General features: G+C 52.0%; 9 protein-coding genes across 9 annotated transcripts; 5 read left to right on the top strand and 4 right to left on the bottom strand.

The window, feature by feature from the left end:
* Window positions 1-156: 156 nt before the first annotated feature.
* BKA58DRAFT_242963 (uncharacterized protein) lies at window positions 157-1,271 on the bottom strand. The gene is made up of 3 exons (XM_046166715.1): window positions 879-1,271; window positions 548-824; window positions 157-493 (listed from the first exon to the last, which is right to left on the bottom strand). The coding sequence occupies exons 1-3, from the start codon at window positions 1,046-1,048 to the stop codon at window positions 266-268; spliced, it is 675 nt and encodes a 224-aa protein (XP_046022272.1). The 5' UTR covers window positions 1,049-1,271; the 3' UTR covers window positions 157-265.
* A 1,068-nt stretch (window positions 1,272-2,339) lies between these two features.
* Window positions 2,340-3,674, top strand: BKA58DRAFT_405073 (uncharacterized protein; the record flags this gene model as incomplete). The annotated part of the gene is made up of 1 exon (XM_046171890.1): window positions 2,340-3,674. The coding sequence occupies one exon, from the start codon at window positions 2,340-2,342 to the stop codon at window positions 3,672-3,674; it is 1,335 nt and encodes a 444-aa protein (XP_046022273.1).
* A 624-nt stretch (window positions 3,675-4,298) lies between these two features.
* Window positions 4,299-5,181, top strand: BKA58DRAFT_443376 (uncharacterized protein; the record flags this gene model as incomplete). The annotated part of the gene is made up of 2 exons (XM_046173975.1): window positions 4,299-5,051; window positions 5,107-5,181. 2 exons carry the CDS (start codon window positions 4,299-4,301, stop codon window positions 5,179-5,181), a joined length of 828 nt encoding a protein of 275 aa, XP_046022274.1.
* A 334-nt stretch (window positions 5,182-5,515) lies between these two features.
* On the bottom strand, window positions 5,516-6,811 carry BKA58DRAFT_472442 (tyrosine phosphatase family-domain-containing protein; the record flags this gene model as incomplete). Its single annotated transcript, XM_046175279.1, has 1 exon — window positions 5,516-6,811. The coding sequence occupies exon 1, from the start codon at window positions 6,542-6,544 to the stop codon at window positions 5,516-5,518; it is 1,029 nt and encodes a 342-aa protein (XP_046022275.1). The 5' UTR covers window positions 6,545-6,811.
* Window positions 6,812-7,192: 381 nt separating this feature from the next.
* On the bottom strand, window positions 7,193-8,817 carry BKA58DRAFT_443378 (TLC domain-containing protein; the record flags this gene model as incomplete). Its single annotated transcript, XM_046173976.1, has 4 exons — window positions 7,193-7,888; window positions 7,939-8,226; window positions 8,279-8,592; window positions 8,649-8,817. The coding sequence occupies 4 exons, from the start codon at window positions 8,815-8,817 to the stop codon at window positions 7,193-7,195; spliced, it is 1,467 nt and encodes a 488-aa protein (XP_046022276.1).
* A 98-nt stretch (window positions 8,818-8,915) lies between these two features.
* On the top strand, window positions 8,916-9,903 carry BKA58DRAFT_243025 (uncharacterized protein). Its single transcript, XM_046166716.1, has one exon. The coding sequence runs from the start codon at window positions 9,131-9,133 to the stop codon at window positions 9,752-9,754; it is 624 nt and encodes a 207-aa protein (XP_046022277.1). The 5' UTR covers window positions 8,916-9,130; the 3' UTR covers window positions 9,755-9,903.
* Window positions 9,835-11,145, bottom strand: BKA58DRAFT_431769 (transmembrane BAX inhibitor motif-containing protein 4). Its single transcript, XM_046173107.1, has 2 exons — window positions 10,698-11,145; window positions 9,835-10,646 (listed from the first exon to the last, which is right to left on the bottom strand). Exons 1-2 carry the CDS (start codon window positions 10,940-10,942, stop codon window positions 10,052-10,054), a joined length of 840 nt encoding a protein of 279 aa, XP_046022278.1. The 5' UTR covers window positions 10,943-11,145; the 3' UTR covers window positions 9,835-10,051.
* A 714-nt stretch (window positions 11,146-11,859) lies between these two features.
* BKA58DRAFT_321608 (uncharacterized protein) lies at window positions 11,860-13,212 on the top strand (the record flags this gene model as incomplete). Its single annotated transcript, XM_046167818.1, has 2 exons — window positions 11,860-12,365; window positions 12,414-13,212. The coding sequence occupies 2 exons, from the start codon at window positions 11,860-11,862 to the stop codon at window positions 13,210-13,212; spliced, it is 1,305 nt and encodes a 434-aa protein (XP_046022279.1).
* A 106-nt stretch (window positions 13,213-13,318) lies between these two features.
* On the top strand, window positions 13,319-13,972 carry BKA58DRAFT_322302 (uncharacterized protein; the record flags this gene model as incomplete). The annotated part of the gene is made up of 1 exon (XM_046167842.1): window positions 13,319-13,972. A coding segment is annotated over one exon (654 nt), but the record flags the coding sequence as incomplete, so codon positions are not given.
* Between the last annotated feature and the right edge of the window lie 39 nt (window positions 13,973-14,011).

Here is a 14,011-nt window from a genome sequence, read left to right on the forward strand (position 1 = left end):
ATGTCATGGGTTAACTTGAATGAGTATGAGTACAAAGCTAATCATATGCATGTTTTGACAACGCGAACCTTGGTTGAGATGCATCGAAGCCGAGGCTTACGAACTACGCGTGATCTGACAATGCGCGATAGTCACACGGGCTAATGAGACTTCTTTCCTGATCCAACAATGGGGTGGCTTTTGGTTTGACTATAGCTTGCTATATTCTCTGATGCTTTTAGCGCCTCCCAAAAATGACGGCGAAGGCGATGATAAACTGAATTTGCTACTCGTCATCCATCTGAGCCTTACCTCGCTGTTCCTTATTCTCAGGACCAGGTCGCTTAGTCGACACGGTACCTTTAAGCTTCGCAGTTTCAGCAACACCCTCACCCTTCTTGCTCATTTCCCCTTGCTTCGAAACTTGAGAGCTATGATGAGTGTCACCATTGGACAAACCCTCTTGCTTTCCGGACATGTAGTTGAAGCTCCTGGGCTTTCCGCGGGGATCGGCCTGTGGTGCTACTTAGCATTCAAGAAGTGAGAAAAGAATACATCCTATACGAACCGGGTCAGCTACAGCTGGAGATGCTCCGTGGCCCATAGCTTTTGGACCCAAATCTTCGTTCGGGTTTGGCCTGCCGGCACCTGGTGCGCTCGGATCGCCTTTCATGGTGATTCTGTGACTGCGCATGTTTTCTTCGTTCTCGCCGGCCATCTTCCCTGGCATAGTCGGATGCGCCTCAAGATTTGCCTGCAGATTCTGCTTCGAGGAGGGACGTAGATCCGAATTAATAGCAAAATAGAGACCACCGGTGAAAGCCATGGCAACGCCTGCGAACTTACTAGAGATACATGTTATTTCGAACCCCGGTAGACTGTTACGGTATCAAACGTACAATGTGAAATCGCTATTCTGCACCTTGGGGATGATGGGCTCGCTCGCATACTGCCTGCTTTGGGTGCCATTCCGCAGTGGATGAAGCCTAGCGCTACGAGAACATTTCGTGCCCTGTATAGTGCCCGTAGCTGAGGCGACTCGCGGCTTTGTAAAGCGAAATAGCGGCATTGTGAATCACATAGATGTAGATACTAGGTGTAATGTGTGTGGAGGAATGATTGGTAGTTGTTTCCATGGTATTTAGAGATTCGGTGCTAGGCCAACATCAGGTTATCGTCAAAGCGCAGTACATGATGCGTCATCGATTTATCGGAGTATCCTCCGGGGGATGAGCGTCGACTTGTGGAGTTGGAAAAAGCAGTACGTGCGCTATGGAACGCATGAGAACGCGTTTCATCAGAGTTGCATGGTTAGATGACGTCTTTGGTCAGCGCGGACGTGTGTTTGAGGGGTAGGAAACTGCAGTTCGGGCTAGCGTGGTGAATACGTCACCTGTCGTCTACGATGATCCATAAACGACGAGCTGATTACAACTACCAAAGATACACATGCCATGACCATACAAAAGGGTTCTCCCGAACGCCCAAATGTGTGCCAGGTGCCGGCTAGTGATGTGTGTCTAGGGGCGACATTGGGACTGAATCACATAAGCGAGCTAAGGATATCTGCCACGCGACGCGTACGAACTCCCTTCAACGACGACAACAAATCATCCACTCGTTCAAAACGTCTAATTATGAAGAGAAGCTTCTTTGTAATTACTCATTCAACGCAGGCTAATCTAGAACCGTTACAGCAGCAATCCGCTCGTACAAAGCCCGACACACTGCCTTAGACCGACGATGCGACCACGGCTCTCCTCCACGGCGCGGAAAGCCTCCAACACATGCGGTATGCTTGCCATCGAAGAGAAAAGTCTGTCTCTCCCAAGTGCGTGACGAATGTGAACCTCTTGGCGGCTTTTCCGGTTCGGATCATGTGTCGATGAAATGGTCCCTCCAGTGGAATATTATGGTCACTTTCGGGAACGGTGAGGAAATGTGGAAGCAGCCATTTGATCAACCACAAGACGATTTGGAGTCTGATCAAGGATACAGCTCTTACGATATCGTGCATTGCGCTCAATTGAAATAGCTAAGCATCTGTCATCAGCATGGCCTCGGACAAACTACGACTATTCCACTTTCTAGGCCCCTGCAAAACAGCAGCCCACGCCAATATGTTGCACTGCCAGAGGTAAGCACTCGGGATCCGCAATCCTCAAGTGCTATGCATTGACGCATCTTCGTGGCAGTGCGCTAATGTCCAGACACTAGGCCGCTTGCGGGCGGCTTAGCGTAGGCAGCAATCCATTATAACAAGAACGCCATCGCGAGATACCGCTAACGACCACTCACTTTCGACGAAGAAGAACAAGCCACTTTGGTTCGGACTGCTCTCCGGCTTTCAATCGCTCAGCATGCCAGCGCGTACTTTGAGGACCCGGCCCAGAATTGTACCCAAGGGCCCGTGGACCATGTCCTTGAATTGGGACCTATGCGCGACATCTTGCGGCGAGATACGTGTGCCTTTTCGACACCATGTTCGCCCGGGAGAAGAAACGACACATTCCCCACTCAAAACTTTCAAACACTTTCCGCGCCTGCCGTTGGAGCTCCAGCACCACATACTATCGTTTTGCGATAACGCAACGCTATTTCAGCTCATGCATACGTCGCCTGTAACGCGGAAAGAAGCAACAAAGCTTTTCTGGTCTGACCCCACAGTGAAATATCGCGTACAGGGCTCTTGGTTACTTTCCGGCGGATATACGGCCTCCACACATGCCGCTCTCGAGGCTCACAAGTATATGCAGTATATCCTAGTCGAGCTGTGGGATTCGGAAACGATCCTTCATGATGACTGGGTGGATCTCAGACCGCATCAAATCAAGTTCCCAGATGAGGAACAAGCGAGGATCTATGCGGAACACCAGATAGCTGCGTTCTGGAGGACACTGCGCGCATGGTTTCCCTGTGTCGTAAACGTCGTGCTCAGTACAAGACATGTTCTCAAATCTGGAACAGGGCTTCCAGAACCGCTGACTCGGCTCGCAGAAGGATGCCCGGGTGGGATTCATGTGCGTGCGTCAGTTTTCCATTCTGACCTTACGTATTACAAACGTCTCAGATCGAGAAAGCTTTGGCAGGCAATCAAGTCTACTGATGGACCGGTAGCTTGGGAAATAATCGAGCCTCTGGACACATCACAAGTCGTATATCCACCGATTCAGAAACGTTCTGGACCCGTGGGTAAATGGTATCGCTGGCTTCACGACGAGGTTGAGCCGTACGAAGACATGATCGAAGCCCGCAAGCTTCTCATCATCCAGGCTACGGAAGCATATTATCTGCACACTCTCAAAGCACCATGTATATGTCCAGTGGATGGATGTGGTCTCCAATTCGAGAAACCAGGCCACTGGACTTTGCATTACATATCAAGCGGCGGACACCGACATCGTAGCGGTGTGTTGCCTCCACCCCCATGCGAGACGCTTCAGAAAGTGTTTGCAGAGCATGATGCGCGTTTGGAACGCATACGAGAGACAAACAAAGAGATGCTGGCCGAGATGCGCGCCGAGTGGGGTGAAGATGGAAGTGAACAGCGCACACACATCACCCAGCAATTCCTACAGCAGTTACGCAATGATCCGTTGTGCGCGATTAGAGAGGATCCAGAGAAGAGTCATTTTTGGCGTCGGTATCAGCATATAATGAACGCGAAAGACGTTTGGCATATGAGTCGACGATGATCATCAGTCCGCAGCCTTCTGTATCTATCGAACAAACGCGCGAGCATGCAACACGAGAAGAACACATGTTTCTGGACAACTTTATTCACACTGTACTGTCGAGCCCGGAAAAGGAGCGACTGAGTATTGCTCCGGATATACCTACCATCTGCGACGTTACGATTTTCCATCTGGATTACATCGTGTCGGTGCATCTGAATGGAATATCAAGTGGCCTTCCCCAACAGGCCCAAGGCCGTTCGTAATTTGCTAACATGGATGAAGTATCTCTTAAGCCAAACCCCAGAAGCAGTATGTCAGCTTTCGCTAGCTCGTGCGCCTCGTCGTGAGAACACCGATGTAGCGTAGTCACATAAGAAGATACAAACAGTATGATGAGCTACTCCTATCCAATCGTCCGCGACCGGTGAGTGCTGAAGTATTGGTGGCGGTGGCAAAGTTGGTGCGTTAAGCGAGTCGATCACTGCCACCCGAGGGACATCAAGATGAATCTACAAGACCCAAGTTATTCCTGTGAATCTTCCCAGAACTTACTCTCACATTATCGTCTTTGGCAGCGCGTCCCTGTAGTTCCGTGGCTACCTTATTGCAGCAATGATTAACTTACCGCTTCTTGTCTCCGTGATGTCTCTAGCAGTCGGCGAGGCCGCTCTTGTTACAAAAAGATTCGAATCTTGGTTCTGGTACGGCGAAGACCTCAACACAATTCTGCACCAAAACTGCTCAGTTGAATACTCAAACTGGGTGAACAGATACGACAGCCGATGGTATACACAGTGGCCGAAATACGTCAACGCGAAGGAGACCGGCATCTGGGTCTATGCAAACCCTCTCACTGATTGCCTTCTTACACACATCTCAGACTTAGGAAAGGCAGATATGGCCAGCGCTGCAATTATTCTTGGTCTCGTGCCGACAATCATTGTCATTTCAGGTTCTACACTTTCTGAAACAGCGCTTCTAGCCCTGCGAAGGCCTCTGCTAGCCTTCGTGCTGGCTATCGGCTCCCCTTCTGTTCCTCCTCTTCGAACTTTCCAATACGAGGATGTGCCAAAGATGCTTGAACAGCGGAAAGGTCAACTCGCCAGGCAGGTCGGGGCTAGCGGTCGCATGTCGTGGAAGTATGTGGTCCTTGGAGCGCAGATCTTGATTGCCCTTGGGGCCGTTCTTAATGTCCTCCTCACTACCTTTGAGCTCGGCATGAAGACGATCCTCTCTTTTGGCATGGATGCATGGTTCCTGCCTCTTATATGGGTTTTGTCCTCTGTCGCACCACACCTCTGTGGCGTTATGGCTCTTCGAAGCGATGTGACGATTCTGTCGCCTCCTTCTAGTAGAGGGAAGCCGCCTAAAGAGCGTTTCTGTCTATGGTTACAGGTAAAGATAAATCTTTTCGAACTGTTGTGTCTTCTGGTCATTAACAAGGCTCTAGGACGAATTCGAACTTTGTGCCTACCATAAGAAACCTACTGTTCTAAAGTATAAGCCTGAATCAGTTTTATTCTAAGTACTTTCGTGGCTCAGCTCAATCTCTACGCTGAGTCACTATCTCTTTGGGACAACGTAAAGACCTCAAGGAATACAAGATCATCGCGCCTGTGCTAACTTCTACAGGGTTCTTGCTAGTCAGCTTTTTATCTCATCCCCGGCCGCTATAGGAGTCCTCGTTCGACTTCTTGCATCTTCACTCTGCTGTCGCATCATTGTTATGTACGAGTTATCTGGCATGCGTCAAACAGCGACACGCCGAAATCCAACAGCGCTAGCTTAAGCGACAAGAAGTAATCCGAAGTAAGATACTAAAGTGTCGATAGTCTCTTCCCTCCCTTGCCAACACCTAGTCACTTCGCATTCTCAACCACCAAATTCCTCCTCAAGCTCTGCAACTCCTCATCACCAAGCCCACAAACCTCTCTCATATAGCGTTCCGCGCCCCCAAACCGCTCATCCAACATATCCAAACTCGCCAACATACTTTCCTTCCTCGAACCCACCATACGCAACGCAGCCTGCCTACCCTTTTCCAAGATCTCCGGCGAAACCTCCTCCGCATCCGATCCAGCCCCATCATCCCCTCGTATGATCTTCGCCATCTCCTCCTTAGACAACGCCCTCCCAGTCGACTGCGCAAGCATATACTTCCTAAACCCCGGACTCATCAACAACCGCTCTACAATCTCGTCACGAAGAGGCCGCAGTCCCAATTCGGTGAGTTGGTATTCGTCTGCGATTTGCTCGCGCGGGACACCGAGGAAGTCGAAGAGGAGGCCAAAGAAGATTCCCGTTCGGTCTTTTCCTGCCGTGCAGTGGATGAGTACACCGAGCTTCTCGCCTTCTTCTCCGTTGTTGCTGGTACCATCCGCTGGCGGCAAACTAGCTAGATACCTGAGAATAGTACCATATGCCTTTCCGCCATCCGTCAAGATACTAGCATATGCTTCTACGAATCCCTTGACGTCCTCATCCATATAGTTCGAGTACCTCTCCGCTAGCCTCTCAGGACTGTAGTCTTTATCTGAAAACACGGGTGTCCACGTTCTCTTCACACCCGCTTCCTCCATTGCTTGGATCCAGCCTGGTCGGAAATCTGCCTTGCCGGTTGCATCTTGGCCGACGATGCCGGCCCAGCCCTTTTCTACTTCGGGTTTGCTGCGTAGGTCGAAGACGTGGCCTACGCCGATGTTGTGCACTGCGGTCCAGCCGGCGGTGTCGAGTGAGGCGACTTCGGCGCTACGAAAGAGGATGCCTGGGCGGAGTGTGGAACCCGATTTCGTGGTGAGAGAGTAGGTGGCCAGGCGGAGGTTGTTGATGTTGGGGATGTGCGTGTAGAAGGGAGGGGAGGGGAGGGTAGGGTTGTCCGGGGATGTCATGGTGATGTGGATGTGATATAGATGTGTAGTTGGTTTGTTGTAATCGAACCGTTGATAGGATAATGCTATTTCCACGGGTAACTTTGTGGGTGTTATATAGAGGTCGGCGGATTATTGGGTGTGAACAGCTGGTACTGTGAACCGTTTCAGTCCAAGGACGCGAAGCGTCGTATGTCAATCGTAGAGCTGCTAATGCAAAGGGGAGCCTTCACAACACGTGTTCGGTTTGACTTTTGGTTGGTAGTCATTGTCTGGAAACAACGTTCTTGATGTGTATACATCAGCCCCACCATCCCACTCACACTAGCCATGTGCCGAGGTGTAGAGCGGGATGAGTGCACATAGTGCCCACGCCACGTAATCGAGCATCATTCATACTTCACACCCATAGGACACACTTAAGATCGAATAAGTTCAAGAAAACACTCTGAATCTGATTTCTGGGGTATACATATGATCATCAACCAAAAGTCGGAAATACACATCGACCAAGCCAAATGGTGGTATATTCCCTCGAAACCTATACACCATTTCCAAAAGATGGAAAGAAATGAACCCAGGACTATGTATGCCATCACGCCGCAGACGCCCGCGAGACTTTTCGTAACGCACGGAAAATATCAACAACTGTGTGGTTGGTGACAAAGCCTAGGAAGGCTTATCACAACCAATGCGACCCAGTAGCTCCTTGCGATCGCCATGGCCGGGAATACTAATCCCACTTGCGCGCGAACTCTCCCTCTTTGCTTGTCGTCGCTGGCTGGCGCCGTTGAGACGCGCAAAGGTGAGGGCATCGACGCCGACTTCCTCTTCCTTGGGCGTCATGGAGCTCATTCCGCTTTCGCCGCAGGTAGTTGCCATGTTGAAGATAGTCTTGGTCTGTTCCTGCTCGACCTCCTCATCCTCGCCCTCATCGTCTGAGCGCAGATCCTCAGCTGCGTTGCCCATGAGTACTTTGTAGACGATCTTCGCAATGGTAGCGAACCAGATGCAGCAAAAGACTTGTAGGGTGAGGAGGAGCGCGAGGAAGTAGTATCGGATTTGCGGGTTCCAGCAAATGGGCCCGTTGCGGTCGTTGTACGCCTTGAGTAGGTTGCCCCAGTGGTTGTTGCCGCCGTATGCTTCAAATTGTGAGGTGTTGGACGCGGGGACGAATGAGGTGTACTTCGAGGTGGAGTCGGCGAGGTAGCAACCAGGTGCCATGTCGACTGGGGCGTATGCGTAGATGGACCAGCAGACCATCATGTAGAGAACGTGGCGAGTAACGATCCAGGCGAGGACGAAGAGACCGAACGCGTAGTCGCAGGCATTCGAGTAGCCCATGTACTTGAGGAGTTTCGCGGTCTGTGATTGTCAGTTCCAGCACGCTGGTTCGACGAGGTCAGAGTGCTTACCGGCAAGATAATGTCGACAAAGTCCATGATGGTCAGAATGACGATTCCGACGCGCATGTGGAAGTACCCGTAGGACAAGCACATCAGCGCCGTGGTGAAGATGTGGTGGGTGAACATCTGTGCGTAGTCTTTGCGCTTCTCCTCGATGTTGACGACAAGAAGCTGCTGGACCCAGAAGCCCCATTGAACGAGGTAGTACCACTTGAAAAGGCCATCAGCCTCACGGAAAGGCCAGCCTTCCCATATGCCGTGCAAGTCTAGCCAGAACTCAGAGTGGTACATGATGTACTGTAGCCTTGTTAGCATTGCCTCTCTGTGTGTTGTGTGTAGTGTGACGTACCATTCCCAAGGACCACGACGCGGTGTAGTAGACGATCAACCATGCCTGCTCCTTGAACCTGTCCAGGCCCTTCTTTGTCCTGATACCACCCAGCCTTGCCAGTGGGTCGAGCAAGTATTCCATAACTGCTACGCGTACACCAGTGAAGATGACGGTCCACAGTAGGACAAAGGGCAGATCGTCGGTGCCACAGCCGTACATGTTGGTGTCGGGGTTGTAGTACGACATGTGGAAGAACTTGTTGGTCCGGCTGCGGGCGCGGGGGAAGAATGTGTGTGTGAGGACGAGGAGGGTGAGGAGGTTGACCGAGATGCCTGTAGGAGTCAGTCTTGGTGGTGCTCGGTATTCTCGAGGCTTTGCGAGGGCGTACCAATCTGGTGGTCGCAGATGAGCGTGCACAGCGAGGCCATGAACCCCTCATCTTCGACCTTCTTTGCTTGCATCTTCCGCCTCTTGGGCGCAGTTGGTAGCTTTTGCGCTTGCATATCCGCTGTGTGCGTCTTCCCCAGCGCGCCGTTGCCGTTATGTGTCGTCGCCATGGTGGCTGGTGTGCAATATGCCCCAGTGTGGGGAGCGAGAGTGTTATGGAGCGACGCTGTCGCGATACCCGCTGTCGAGAGGCGGTCCGATAGAGGAGCCAATGGCAGAGGAATGAAATCCAGAGAGTGCTTGCAGCCCGGCGACGGTTTCCGAAGTCGGTTTCCGGCGTGTAATGCGGCGTGTGGGCTCGATGGGTCGAGTTGATTGTCGCTCAACAGTCACGTCTTAGCGAACGGAGGCGGGTGCGTGTCTCAGCAACCAACAGCCATTGAGCAGCGAAACGGCAGACAGAATGGGCGCTATAGGTTGTCGATGCGTAGGCGAGGTCTCTGCGGGGGGAGAGCAAGATGCGCCCGGGCAGAAGAGAGTCGAGGGAGCGGTGTGGTGGTCCCAAGCAAAGATATTCAGGGTTTAGAGATGGATGGGGCAAGCGCGGATCAACAATCTCCTGAGCGGGCCACGCGAATTGCACCTTTTCCTGCGTGCCAGCTGCGTGTCTGGGTGAAGGATGGCACAGGCGTGTCCAATTGCTCTCCCTGTATTTCTGGACAGGTGTCGCGGGAGCTAGCAGTATTCGCTGTAGCAAGAGCTGTGTCTGGAGCGCGCTACTTTCTGCCCACTTCAAAAATGGGGCCTCGCCTAACCCGACTGCAGCATGTGCGCTTGAGTGTAACGCGAACAAGGACAGGCAGTGTTGCATCGAGCGAAAGGAGGTGGCAAGGCTGCGTGAAAGCTCAGCCTCGTCCCCGTCTGCCCCTAACACGGCCCCTGCACCCGTTATCGTCGAATTCCTGCGAGTGTCGGTTCGCCAAGATATCCGCCGACGAAGCTTGGTGCTCCGAAAATCAAGGGTCCGGGCGTTTTACCCTCCCGACCTATCAACGCGCCCACGCTCCCTGCAGCCCCATAGTGCTACCCCGCCATAGCCTGGCCTGATATGCATGCATAGCTATTGGATACGACATGCAATCAGAATGGCGCGTCGAGCCTACCATGAGATGAGAGCCTTGAGATTTGTTGGAAGCGTCGAATCGCTGGATCTCTGGTCGTTATACTTTGGATGCGGAAGGGACGTGTAAAATGATATTATACAACTACAGCTAAGTCAGATAGACTATGATAATCCATACCCAGCTCTTTGACCCACACGCTCCCAGCATAGTGATATCGATACCCATGACGCCGGTACAATTTCTCCCAAGTGAATCTAAGCTCCTGCTACATTCCTCCCGCCTAGTTGTTGTTTTGCGAGTTGAGGATCCTCAGGATGGCGAGGAACAGGTTGATGATGTCGAGATAGAGGGAGATGGACGCCGCAATCTCCTCTTCAACGTGGTAGTGGCGCATGATCATCTGCGTGTCCACGAGGATGTAGCCAGAGAAGATGAGCGCGCAGACAACGCCGTAACCTAGCTCAACCGAGCTGCTGTGGGGGAAGAACATGGACATGAAGCCGAACAGCACTACCACCCACAACGCGCCGAAAAGGTACGGTGCCCAGTGTGTGAAGTCGTACTTGCTCTGGCAAGCGAACAAGCTCAGCGCAATGAATATGCCCAGCGTGAAGAAAAGCGCCTGCAGCACAATCCTGGAGTCGGTGAAGGAGACGATGACGGAGATGGAGTATGCTTCCATGGCGGTGAAGCCGGCGAGGAAGATGAGGTTGGTCGGGTACGACTTGCGCTTCCAGAAGGTGAGGCCGAGGAAGACAAAGGAGCCGATCAGCGACACCCACATGAGCGCTGGCGTTTGTTGGATAAAGTTCTTGTACGATTCAGACATCATCGAGAGGGCGCTTACGGCGGCGGTTGCGAGGAGTTGGACGGTCCTATGTGGAGTCAGTATGTGCGACATTCGCCTTTGAGCCACGGGCACTTACAAGATGGCGTAGACCTTGCGGATAAAGGCCATCCGGATGTCCAGCGTCGCCTCTGCCACAACACCGCCGAATTTGAAGTCATCTGGCAGGTTGTCGTTTTCGCCGCGGGGAACGCCGCTGAGGAGGGCTTCTTGGGGGTCGTTGGCCGCCTGGTAGCTGGGTGGCGCCTGCGAATATGACGACGCGGGTGCCGCCTCGTCGAGCGAGTCGCGCTGAGGCACGTTCTGATATTTGGGAGCACCCATGGTGATGGATCTGTCGCAAAGGTTGACTGCGTGCGATGCGAAGTAGGTGGTTCGAGTGCGCGTGGGTAGAGGTGGAAAGATGAAGGAGCGTGAGATGCACTAGGGCTGTGCTGACATTATGAGGTCACTCCAGCCGCGGAACTTCGTTTCACGTGCCCATGTCACGCAACCCCAACACCGAAGCTTCGAGTTCACTCCAGACTACCAACCTCAACAATCACGCTTCATATCCTGAAGTCTACTAGTATTGTTGAACCCTTACTTCCTGTACCGTGACATAATCATCGTCGGCCCGGTTCTTCCAACAGAGGAACGTCTTACTTGCGGCAACCTGGGTCCGTACACCCGCTCGGGTAGCGAGGCCTCTTACAATGCAGTGCCGCCTGCCAATCCATACCAACCCATGCCAATAGCGTTCAGCGTCCAGCTATCACAGCGCAGGATCTGCACTGGATAGCCTCGCTGGGTGGTACACGCTCAGCACCATCTACTTATTCTGGAAATGCATATCTGCAAGGACTCAGCCGCACACGGCTCAGTTGCACAACTCCATAACCGACTGCCAATAGAATGACTTCAACACAGCACCTTAGCCACACCGGGGCCGTTTTCAAGGCTGTTGCCTTGATTTTGCTTCCGGTCCTGCTGCAAGACTGGATGGAATACTTGGCCCCCAGAAACAGCTTCTTTATGAATCTTGTCCTTCCCCTCAAACTGCGTCGTTGGCAAGAAGCATTCTTGTATCAATGGCTGACATCTATGCGCGACCCTGTCAAACTATCCTTCTTCAGCCCCCACGTCCAGACAATGGGATATGCAGCGATGCTACTCCCCTCATGAGCTTATCGCAGCGCGCCGACCAGGCCTCATCACAAAGCGACATCCCCCCTCACCTTAACCAGGATTCGCAAGCTAGGATGAACGATGGGAACTCGACTACATTACATCGTTGGACTCGTCCGAAACTTCCACGGCCAATCAGTAAGGTATCAAAAGCTTGGGATTCGCGACTCAGAAGAAGCCGCTTCCATGGGTGGCGCATGGGAGTGCTGTTTGGTTGTTGCATGTCTTTCCTTGTCCTTTGTTGCAACATTGCTCTCATTGCAATCGGAGCAAACAGCAAATCAGGTTACGACCACGAAGGCATATCTTCAATCCTCGAAGGCGACGAGGCGCTCATCTCACGATGGGACTCTGCTTTGCACGTTCTCATCAACGTACTCAGTACCGCGTTGCTATCATCTTCAAACTACACTATGCAAGTCCTGAGCTCCCCAACACGGAAAGACCTGGATGCTGCGCATGCGAAAGGACAGTGGCTCGATATCGGACGACTAAGTCCTCGAAATCTCAGGGCTATTTCACGCAGCCGCGCAACTCTTTGGCTGATTTTAGTTTTATCCTCTACGCCATTGCATTTATTGTACGTTTTCAGATAAACTCCAGGACTACAAAAGCTCATCAGTATTAGCTATAACGCCTCGATCTTCAAAGTGATCACGTCTCGGAAGAACTATGACTTCAGAACATTGGACGTGTCATCGGAAGCATGGAAACAAATCTCCGATGCTACTGACAATAGCACCTGGACCCATGGCGAGTACTGGAATTTGCCAGCTGATCGATGGGACGAACCATACACTAAAGAACACGTCTCCGTTCATGGTGACTTGTACCTCGCAATCGATAGGGTGTCAATCGATCTCAGCTCACCTCCACTAGACTTGAACTTTTCACAAATCACCGCGGCGGATGTAGAAACCTGGACTACTGCAGATAGATCAACACCCAAGACGATTATCGTAGAATCACCGGAATGGCTGAACTACAACAGCCTTGGTCCGCAGGGACAGCAGCGCCTGACCGGAGCCTATCTACACGTAGCGAAGGCCTCGTCATGGAAGGGACTGGATACGCCTAGTACAGTCCGAGTCAGCATCTACTTTCTTGTCGTGGTGGTCTCTTTCAACTTGGTTAAGCTCATCATATTGCTCACGGTCCTCCTCACAGATCGCTCGGAGTACCTCGTCACCTTGGGAGATGCTGCAAGCTCGTTTTTGAAGCGGGAAGACCCTCACACGATCAGTCGCTGTCTCCTTAGTCGAGAGTGTGTGCTATTAAGCCTAGGGCATCCGGTGAAGGAACGCAAGTACGACGAAACCGATGGAAAAGAGCTCAATCTTCGGCTACGAGGCGTCTGGCTTCCACGTTCACGATCTTACTTTTCCCCTTTTCATGATCGCGCTCAGTTCATCTACATATTTTCGTAAGTGAGCCCCCAATGAGTCCTGGAGTCTTGACTGAGTATCTAGAATCGGGTTCTTCGTATTCGTCTTCGCGATCGTCCTTGCGTGGAGCCTGAGCTCAGGCTTGCGATGGGGAACTTCCTCTACCTCCTACATATTCTCTTCTGGAAGCACGTCTGTCGTAGCTACACTATGGAGTGCTTGGTTGGCCAATATCCCGCAGCTAATTTTGTCCTCCTGCTACTTCACGATCAACCAAGTTTGCACTTCCATGGCTGGGGCTGAAGAGTGGAACAACCTAGCGACATCCAGGAAAGGCCTCAGAGTCACCCAGCCATATGATAATCAAAGAAGTACATACTTCCTAGAACTACCATACAGATGGAGTCTTCCTCTCCTTGCAATCAGCGGAACACTCCATTGGTTGATGTCTCAGGCTTTTTTCCTCGTCCGAATAGACACGTGGAAGGTCGGTGTACTGAGCTCAACAGCAGCGTGCGGATTCTCAGCTTTGAGCCTTGTAGTTTTACTAGTCGTTATTTTCGTATTGCTCGGCATCATAGGCGCCGTTGGACTCAGGAAAAGACAAACAAGGGTACCCATTGTGTCGTCTTGTAGCTTGGCGATAAGCGCTGCTTGTCGTCCGCCGCCTGAAGAATTCGATGCGCACTTGGCCAAGCTTCAATGGGGCGTCACGGGAAATGAGGTTGTTGAAGGCTTCGGACATTGTTCGCTTTCTGCAGGAAGCGTGACCGACCCGGTAGAGGGGAAGATATACTACTAGATTAGTGGCTACCCCACATTGAAAGCACTCTATGGATGA

The sequence above is a fragment of the Alternaria rosae genome (genome assembly GCF_020736505.1).
Source record: "Alternaria rosae strain MPI-PUGE-AT-0040 chromosome Unknown BKA58scaffold_9, whole genome shotgun sequence".
Classification (NCBI taxonomy): Eukaryota; Fungi; Ascomycota; class Dothideomycetes; order Pleosporales; family Pleosporaceae; genus Alternaria; species Alternaria rosae.

Bases quoted from the DNA above. Each gene is read 5' to 3' on its own strand.
- BKA58DRAFT_242963 (XM_046166715.1), bottom strand. From the start codon at position 1,048: ATGCCGCTATTTCGCTTTACAAAGCCGCGAGTCGCCTCAGCTACGGGC. The intron at 825-878 runs GTACGTTTGATA...ATGTATCTCTAG, and splicing joins CAGAATAGCGATTTCACATT to TAAGTTCGCAGGCGTTGCCA. The intron at 494-547 runs GTTCGTATAGGA...GTAGCACCACAG, and splicing joins CTCCAGCTGTAGCTGACCCG to GCCGATCCCCGCGGAAAGCC.
- BKA58DRAFT_243025 (XM_046166716.1), top strand. From the start codon at position 9,131: ATGCGTAGGCGAGGTCTCTGCGGGGGGAGAGCAAGATGCGCCCGGGCA.
- BKA58DRAFT_431769 (XM_046173107.1), bottom strand. From the start codon at position 10,942: ATGGGTGCTCCCAAATATCAGAACGTGCCTCAGCGCGACTCGCTCGAC. The intron at 10,647-10,697 runs GTAAGTGCCCGT...GACTCCACATAG, and splicing joins CGCAAGGTCTACGCCATCTT to GACCGTCCAACTCCTCGCAA.